The following is a 9,946-nucleotide window of genomic DNA, read 5'->3' as shown; positions in this document are numbered from 1 at the left end:
GACAGAGAGACAGGGAGAAAGAGACAAAGACAAAAAGAGAAAGAGTGAGACAGAAACACAAAGAGACAGAGAGACGGGGGGAGACAGAGACAGAGAGAGGGAATTATATGATGGAAGTACCTGCTAACTATTGGACAAGTACAATCTAATGTACAGATTAAACATTTTCATTACTCTTCAACATTATCTGTAAATGTAAGTAAACTAGAAGGTTTGCAGTCGGGTATGTTAACACATTGGGTCTGAAGGGAAGTCAGGCCAAACAGTCCATGGAAGAAAATAAGGCTATCGCACAGGACAAGAAGATCAAGAACAAGGCTGAGAGGGAGAGGTGGGTAATCGCTTACAGACCTTTACTTAACACTAAGTCAAGTTTGAAAATAAGCAATTAGTTCAAGTAGCATCTAATGAAGGCATGCCTTTTTTTCCATGAGGTGAATGAAAATGAACAAACATAACTTGCAGCTATCATTTGCTTTGAATTGGAAATGAGACTTGTTATCACCAATTTTAGGTCGTGCGTAGTCGACATAGTCGTGTTGATCTGTCTGCCATGGCGACCTGCAAAAGGTTTTTCAGATGTTAAAACAGCATCAGGTTTATTGTCTGTACCGAAATATTCCCCCAATGTAAAGACTAAGATAAAGAATTAGGCCTTCAGGACATTTAGCTTGTAACAAGGAACAAACCCTAGTTTCATTAGCAAATAAATCCTCCAAACAACATAGTGTGAGGCAGTGGGACTAACTCTAACCAGTGTTCCCCCAAAATATGTAATTCATAGTAGACAATAATGAAATGATTCCTGACCACCAAATGACATATTGAACATACAGTTACGTACCTTGTGAGCTGTTGGACGTCGAGGGAAACGTGGGCGATGTTGTGGTAGAGGAGCCGCTGGTAGGTTCTGTCTGTGATAGAGAATTAGTGTAGCAAAGTAGTCATAGCAGTTTGCCGGTTTGGTAATAATGCAGACAGGTGTAGATAACCCTTTGGAAATCTGAGAAGACCTCAAGAGAACAGAACATGGACTAGCTCACCTTGGAAATGTCCGTCGGATAAGCCACTGTCTCCCTCGGGGAACCGCAGCAGGTCGGCTTCCCGGGGGTGGCGGTGATGTCCATTACTGCTGCTGCTGTAGGCTGCAGGTGGGTTGACATAACAACAAGTAGTTGCCGGACTCTCATACATAATATTTAGATAGTGTCCACTGCTGGCATCAAATATGCACAAGATACAACTGCTCACTAAACTTCGCTACGAAGCATTTGTGTCCTATCATTACCTCCGTGAAAAAATGAGATATTGTTGGTGTGTGTGTGCGTTTGTGTGTGTGTGTGGTGTGAGTGTGTGTGTGTGTGGTGTGTATGTGTGTGAGTGTGTGTGTGTGTGCGCGCGCATTTGTGTGTGTGCGTTTGTGTGTGTGTGTAACTGTCTGTCTGTCTTCTTTAATATTTGTGGTCAGCAGAACATTGATATGGACTAATGATATTTGGTGTAGGGACTGAAAAGGTTCCTTTTGGGCCTCTGGTGTGTGATCTTGGTACTGCAGCAGAACTTCCCGTTTTTGTACCTTTGTCCTGGACATGATATGGCCTAGTTTTGATAGCAGCATTTGGTTTTCAGAAACAGGGCCTACCTCTTGCCTATCGTGCACGTTGTCGTTTCTGGTGAGGTACAGCCCGGCAAATGTTCCGCACATGAGCAGCAGTCCCAGGATGACAGCGATAACAGTAGGGCGGTGACACAGCCAGCCATACAGGCACTGGGCGAAGGTACCTGTCATGTTTTGGATGAATGAATGATAATAGAGAAAAACTACTTCAAATGTGTGAGGCCATCTTAACATGTCTGAACTCTGAAACCAGCTAGTATTACCGTACAATAGTACGATGATACAATGCAAATCCAAGAAGGCTTAGGGTAAACATACATTTCGGGATCTTGTAATGAGAAAATACATCAACTTTGAGGGCCACACAGTCCTATTTGAGACCAAAACTGGAATTTTCATGAATGGTACAAAAGAAAACTAAATCAGCAGCTATACAGAAGAAACATTGGGCAGTTCACAATACAAAGAGCAAGCTATAGAGCAAAAAGGTGATTACTCTAACTTATAATTGAGACATGTCTTACCGCAAGTCAGATGGAATCCGACGTTTGGTACGTACATTGGATTTGGATTCAGGGCGTTTTGGACGTACATCGGATTTGGATTCAGAGAGCTTGGAGTGTACATCGGGTTTGGATCCAGGTCATTTGGGACGTCATTCACGACAGAGGCCGGTGCATATGCGACAGCATACGGCACGATATCGCCGTCCCCGGCGTCGACGCCATTTTTTTGTCCGTCCGGAGCTGCAGCACCGCTGGCTGTGGGAATGTTGTTACCATCATCTTCCTCCTGATACCTCACAGCGTAGGGCTGGATGCTGTCATGATCATCACAGCTGGCTAAAGTCTCTTCCTGATTCGTCACAGCAGATGGCTGGGTAAAGGGAACGCCATCATCGGTGGACGGACTGAGGCTGGGCACACAGTCTTCCTGATGCATCATTGGCAGGATGCGATTGCTACAGTCTTCCTCATCTGGTCTGCAAGCGGATGCAGAATCTCCTTCATTTGTGTTTTCATAGGGCTGACTACAGGGATTGTCGTCACTCTCAGCTGTTTTGAAGGCGCTGGTATTTTCTTGCTGGTGCGTGCCTGTAATTGGCTGTAGGCTGTTGACGTTAGCTGGCTCAGGGCTCAGGTCCGGCTGAGACAGCGGTGCGTTTTGCGGGTACGTTGGATTTGGGTCCCGCACGTTTTGTGTATTTTTGCCGTAGGCGCTCATTGAGTTATGCTGATACATAGAATTCGGTCGTTCCCGGGCGTTTTCTGCATCTTCTGGATTCGGGTTCACATCTGCTGGACTCGGTTCCTTGTCGTTTGGCCCCGACATCGTATTTGGATGGCGCGTATCAGATATATGTTGAGTGTTACTGTCATCCGGGACAACAACTGAAGTGTCAGCATCATTCTTTGAAGGGTTACATCCTGTAGAGCCAATAATGGCATCAATACCTCTGCTTGAGGACGGTATTGCCTCCTGATCGGACACGTTGGTTTGCCTCTGACTAGAAGTCGTCATGACAGGCACCGCGTCGCCTTTGCACTTGTACGGAACACCGGATGGAGCGGTTTGAACGTCGCCAGAGGCCATATCTGTTGTCAGTCCGTTTTGAGTTGCAGCAACAATTCTTACCAAATTTTCATCAACACCGTCGTGGTGTAACACTCTTGCAATCTGGGAACTGTCTGTGATTGAAACTGGCTCTTGGTCTGAAAATCAGCACTCCACTTCCTGCCTGGTTCGACCCCGCCCACAGAATTACCGAGTTCAATTTGTAATGAGCATCCGTTCACTTGCATTCTTCATTACTCTACAGCGAGTACCAGACAATTTCAGTCACTGCCAGGCGTTTGCACGTGGCTGCTATAATTTCCAATCTACATACACGCAGGTGTAAAAAATGAATATTGATCAGTGGGAAACACAATTATCAAACAGCGGAACTTCCTGATTCATCATTTTGTTGATCAGTACTATACTTCCCGATATCAAGGCATGTGTTCGCTTCGCTAGCCATTCACTCATATTAAAATCAAGCGCAACAAAGACCGCCACTTCTTAATGTCCAAGCAGATCCTACGGTGCCATAAGTAGTATCACAGCTGGCCAAGGAGTATAGCCGGCCAAAGGGTGTCAAACGGTCACCGTGGATCTGCTTAGAGATTAGCCATTTTTGTTTGTTTCGCGTGACCAGTAAACCGTCGTCTAAGGAGTACCACACCAGTTTGGTGCAGTAGGTACTGATTGCACAAGACCGAACTGTAAGGTAGCCTCGGTCGCAGACTTCGACCGGGGATAGCTTTTATTTTATTTCATGGAAGGGAGGGGGCGCTGGTCCGAATTTTCAACGTTGCCTAAGTTCTCTTACGCCGGGAAAGGTAGTTTGCCTTGGAATAGAGTTTGCTCCGCCTCGAGGCTCCTTCCCACCATAAAATGAAAGGCTGCCCCTTTCGAAGTCTGCGAATGAGGCTACCTGTAAGGTATGGTTTCATCGATTGATACTGAATGGACAATACTCTTTCCGTGTGTTATGGGTTCTTTAACGTGCTCGAGGTGTCGATGTTCGCTAACAAGGGAGCTTCGGCTCACCTTCCCCCCATCCAAGATGACGTCTCTAGTCAAAGATAGGTACCTATTTTCCTCTGACTCTGGTGAAGAAATGGGTGTAAAGTACACCCATGGGTGCTTTTCCAGGGCCAGCACATTGACTGGGTATGCATAAGCGTCTTTGCAGTTGACTCCAAAGTTACGTACTGAGTGGAATCGGAGTCGGCATAGAGTCAACTTGGAGACACTACGTCGAGTCTATGTCAACTCCAAAACGCGTGAGTCAACTTAGCCAGTGGGGTTTGCCAGGGATTCGAACCAATAACCTTTAGAATCTAGGTAGAACAATGTAACCAAGAGACCAATTATCATTCTTTAGCGTACAGAAACCCCAATGATTTCTAGTCGACAATATCTAGTCAAACATTAGATATTCTATTGGTAATGAAACAATAGAAACAGACAATGTGCTTATTGTGCGGCTGCGTTACAGTAACAGAAAGGCAAGCCTATACTTTCAACCAATCACAAGTCGAAAAGCAAATATCATTTTAAAGTGTGCAATTCCCCCCCCCCATTAAAGTGGTATTCTTGATCATTTTCATAATCAATTGTTGCAGCGTTCATTATAAGATGTTACAATCACTCCACGTTCACGTGTTCAATCAGGAGACGACCACACGATATTGCCAGAAAAGCAATCAGTAGAAAACTTTATTGTGGCGATTGCTATACATATTGTAATTAGCAATCATCCGATACTGAAGATATAATCAATCAATTGCGGTGGCGGAACCTGCCAGTCCTCGCGTGAAAAATGCGAGAACTCTACAAAAGAACATCTTTATGTGTAAGCGATATTTCCCCCTTCCACTGACTGTCTGTCATTTCTGATTAATGGCTTTTTCTATCAACTCTGAAGCTAGTATTTCCCTGCCACTCAAATATGACCTTTGGGTGTTTGCTAAGTTTGGGTTAGATATGATGTTGTTACTGTTCGCAATGTCCTCGTTTGCGCCCATTATATATATGTAAACATATTTAAATCATTTTCCCACTCACTTCATACCAACCAATTGTATTCAAATAACTAAGGATACAGGTCAGACTCACCGAAAACATAAACTCCGCACACGTAGAAAAACAGGAACATTCATCTCAGTACTGGCCACGGGTAAAAATCACCCACTTGCTTATTGACAGCATCAATGTGATGCAACTATCCCCATGCCTCCAAAACATGAAACATGCTTTACTTAACATTAAGAAATTCCTGAGTCTCAGCTACATGTACTTAGCGCCCTTAGACACGAGCCAAATCATACATCCAGCTATCCAAGTACAGTAGAAGCCAGCTAATTGCACAACACTTACACTGTTAATTGCACGGAATCCCAGCTGGATAACTCCGCTTTATTGCACCATCCGGATAATTGCACGAGATACGCTGGCAAATGGGGTGTGCAATTAACTGGCTTCTTCTGTATCTTATTACATTTCTGCCTTACACATTGCCATTCTGCTATATTCATGTAACTGTTGAGGCACACCGAGTTAAACAAAACCACCGACTGACAACAATGCCCTGTTTAAACGAAGACAAATATCCCATCATTACACGGGTATCCGCTCTAAGACACCGGTGCGAAGCACACCACGCAATAATCTTCTGCTTCCGTGGTCCAGTAGTCCTCCACTGCAAAGCCGCTCTTCTCCGCCAGGCGGCGTATCTGGTGCAGGGTCCACTTGCAGCTCCAGTTCGGCCCTTCGTTGTAGAAAATCTTCTGTCCCTTCTGACAGTCGAGGTTGAGGCCGAGTTTGCCTGATAGTTGAGAGGAAGAACAGGCACGTTGTCAGGTTAAAACCTTTTGCACAGAAGAAGTTCATGATTCAAAGATGCATGACCACACACGCCCGCGCCTACCATCGATGTGGAAAGCTAGTGAAAACGCTCTGAAGACAGCCAAAATGTCGCTATCAGATCCATGAAGGCTCGTTCACACTTCCAAGTACGCATCCACGGCGGCAGAAATTGTGGGTAATATGTCAAAGGTGAGGGCCCCTGAGTGCACGGTACATGCAAACAGTTCTCGTCGCGACCAGTGTCTCCATTTGCAAGCACAACCATGGTGACCATGGCACAACAATGCCGAGGCGTGCTGTGTTCGCGTCTCAGGTTTCTTCACATTTGACATATTACCCACAATTCCTGTCGCCGCGCATGCGTACTCGGAAGGATAAAGGTGTGACTTACGGAAGTTGACGTGCTGTGCAGCTAGGCTCCTCCAGTATCCCGCGACGTAGCTCGGAGTATCTCCGTCTGCGGGGTTCTCAATAAAGTCGGTGACGAGTTCAAACTTGGCCGCATCCATGTCTCCATCGAAGTCCTGGAAGCGGGTACAAATGTATATCAAGTGTTAATGACACCGGGACAAGAAGCACCATCCCACCTCTCAATGAAGCACCACCTCCGTTAATTTCCGGATCCGTTTCGTAAATGGTCGTTGCCATTTCAAACGCTCGCTATAATATCGACGAATGGTACACATAGCACTGAACCAAATGCAATCTTTAGGCAAACCTGAAAATATTCGCAAAGCCAAAGATTGCGCATTTTCTTCATTGATGAAAAAAAATGATAAGGTACGCTTGGGTATTGGATTTCGTCCACTGATTGAGTTTGATTTTTTTCGGTGTACATGATTAGGGTTTTAGGATCAGGTTTTTTCAAACCGGGTTCGAACGCGAGCTGGTTTACTTGGTCCTACTCCAAGAAAAGTTATCATGCGCTGGCATATGGCCTTGGTCGTTTCAAATGGCAAAGAACGTTTACGAAACGCGAACCACCAGCACCTGCAGAAATGTCCACCTCGTTTTACCTTGTTCAGGCGACCGATGGGATTGTCCTTCTGAAATACCACCCACTGTTGACCGTACGCCTCCAACAGGGACTCCCGATCCAGGTTCATGTCCAGCGCCAGAAGAAAACGGTCCTTGGCTACATATAGAAAACAGTTGTCAAATACTACGTCATCATTATTAGCTCGGTTGGGCAAAACTGTACAATAAAGGTCTTCATTCATTCATTCATTCATTCATTATTACCTATTAGTCAGGCTTAGGTCCCAATTGGAAAAAGATGCCCTGCCGGGCAGTTCACGGGCTGTTGTGTTTTTTTGCACTTTCGGGCGTGACCTCTAATGTCCAGGCAGATCTTGCTGTGGCATAAAGATAGTATCATAAGCGTGGCAAGGCGTTTAGCCGGCAGAGAAGATTTATTGGCCACACCTGCCTTTGACCGGTGCGTTCTGCGGCAGATCTTAGTCAATGAAACTCCTCTGTCGGGTAAACCCCTTCCCAAGCTTATGACACCATCTTTATGTCACAGCAAGATTTGCCTGGAGATTACGTGGCCCCGGGGGATCTCTTGCGGCTACCTGGTCATATTTGAGCACGACAGGGACCCGGGTTCATTTTAAGCAGGACTTTACATGAATCCGGGACCATGTAACAAATAGACGGCGTGACCTACTTGTGGGGAACCCCTAGTCTCCAAGCAGACCCTATGGTGCCTTAGAAATAATATCAAAGCTGGCAAGGGACGTAGTATAGCGGCACCAGGTGCCCGTTTGACTCCCTTTGGCCGGCTATCTCCCTTTGCCAGCTTTGATACTATCTCTTTAGGCACCGTAGGGTCTGCTTGGAGACTAGGGAACCTCTGGTATTCGGCAGTTCACCGGGACAAATAAGTGGCCTCGACGCCCGGCCGGGGCGACATCTCTGACGGGCACCGGTGCAATTGGGACCTACGCCAAAGCTGGACTTCACTAAACGGCAATCTTCCCGAGAAAGCACTAGTATTAAAGTACTGCACACACTACTGATGACTACCCAGTACCTACCCGTTAACTGTGCGCGGACTTCTTTCATCATGTCCACCTGCTCGTGGATGTGGACGTTGCTGAAACTGTTGCCCAAGAACAATATGACCTTGGACTCCTTGCGGGTGGAAAGATGGCGGATCCCTTCCATGTAGAGACCTCCGAACGGCTCCACCGTCAGCCCTTGGTAATCTTGCTCCAGCTGCTGACCAACCTTTTCGATGTGTTCTGTCAAAAGAAAAGACAGCTGTTTTTTTGACAAATTCAATTACTAGATTGGTGGTGCCGTGCGTGGTAGCATCCTTAGCCTTTCCCGGACGAAATGTGTGTGTGTGTGTGGGGGGGGGGGGGGGTGTACAGCCTAGCCCTTTCTGGAAACCGTTTTGCTGGAAGAGAGAACACACAAAAGAAGTAAGAAGCCAGGTGGCAAAAGCCTGGTATACAACCCAGGCTTTTCTGGAAACATTTTTGCAAGGAGGAAGAACACGCCAGCAAAAACAATATATCTTTTCCTTCGGGAAATGCAAAATAAAGTCAGTATGGCCTAACCTAAGATCAAGTAGTCAGACAAGATTAGCAACCTGGAGCTGTGGGACAGAGCAGGACAAGAACCATTAGAAAGCCAGATCCTCAAGAGGAAGTGGTCCTGGATAGGACACACACACTCAGAAAGCCACCACCAAGCATCACATAGCAGACCCTAATTTGCAAGCGAGGGGAAGGCCTAAGAACAGCTGGAGAAGGGGCACTGAGGAAGAGATGAGGAGCATCACTAACAGCTGGCACGACCTGAGAAGGAAGGACGATCATCGTGGGCCTATATATATGCTCCAACCGGGGCAAAGCGCCCAAGTAAGTGCTAAGTAATGGCCTAACCTTTGGACACGTCCACTGGCACAAACGTCAGGGTTCCGTGGCGCTTCAGCATCGCCTCGATCACCAGGCGGGTTTTGGAGGAAGCGCCGCTGCCGAGCTCCACCAGGATGACAGGGGACGTCGTCTTGGCTACAATGTCGTCGCTGTGGCTCTGGAGCACGCTGTACTCCTTCTGCCAGTTTAAATACGTCTTTGATGTTCTCACCACCCTGAAAAATATGGTACTTCCATTAGTCTTATTTTCAATATACGACTTTATGATAGTTGCTTATTTTACAGCTGGTTTACACCATTCACAGTACGGTTGACAGTTTTGAAAACGGATAAAAACCGATTGTAGATGTCATCCATATAAATCAATATGATGAAGACAATGAACACATACTCCTCAAACAGCTCCGACCCTCTAGTGTCGTACAGATACCAGTAGGGTACGCTCTTGCGCTTAGAGATGAGACCCGCCACCACCGGCATCAGCGCTTGGGGCACGTCACGGATGATGACGTCGTTGTTCTCCTTCATGACGTCGTTGTTCTCATCTTTCTTATGGCCGTTCTCCATGGCGCTGACTCCGTTACTGTGGTGGCTCATCGTTTCTTGCTGCAGCATCCAGGAAAATAGTATGAGGTGACGAATTTAATGGCATTTTCGTTAACCAAATAGACAGAGAAGCAAAAACCATCAGCGTGATACGTAGCTGTTTCCCTTTGGCTTATCACCTCCATGAATGTCCTATAATATTTTCACTTAAGCGTTTGTTTGTCTGTTTGTCTGTTTGTCTGTCTGTCTGTTGGTCAACAGATAACTCAAGAACGGCTGGGTAGATTGTTTTCATACTTGGTGTTTTGGCAGGGTGTGACAAAAACTGGAAATGTTGGCCACCTAGCGCCTTCCATTGGTAACGCTAGTTCACCTTTATCCGTGGGGTAGCCTATATCCGTTGTATTTCAGAACAGCACATTTAGGGATATTAAGTCGACGGACGGTTGTTTCAAATTGTAATATTTTCAAAATATAGCAG

General features: G+C 46.2%; 1 protein-coding gene across 1 annotated transcript; it reads right to left on the bottom strand.

Moving 5' to 3' along the window:
* Window positions 1–4,929: 4,929 nt before the first annotated feature.
* On the bottom strand, window positions 4,930–9,718 carry LOC118416751 (histidine N-alpha-methyltransferase-like). Its single transcript, XM_035821982.1, has 6 exons — window positions 9,311–9,718; window positions 8,926–9,134; window positions 8,071–8,277; window positions 7,048–7,166; window positions 6,423–6,555; window positions 4,930–5,990 (listed from the first exon to the last, which is right to left on the bottom strand). The coding sequence occupies exons 1-6, from the start codon at window positions 9,532–9,534 to the stop codon at window positions 5,800–5,802; spliced, it is 1,083 nt and encodes a 360-aa protein (XP_035677875.1). The 5' UTR covers window positions 9,535–9,718; the 3' UTR covers window positions 4,930–5,799.
* Between the last annotated feature and the right edge of the window lie 228 nt (window positions 9,719–9,946).

Source organism: Branchiostoma floridae, chromosome 5 (assembly GCF_000003815.2).
Source record: "Branchiostoma floridae strain S238N-H82 chromosome 5, Bfl_VNyyK, whole genome shotgun sequence".
Lineage (NCBI taxonomy): Eukaryota > Metazoa > Chordata > Leptocardii > Amphioxiformes > Branchiostomatidae > Branchiostoma > Branchiostoma floridae.
This window is presented reverse-complemented; position numbering and strand designations above follow the sequence as displayed.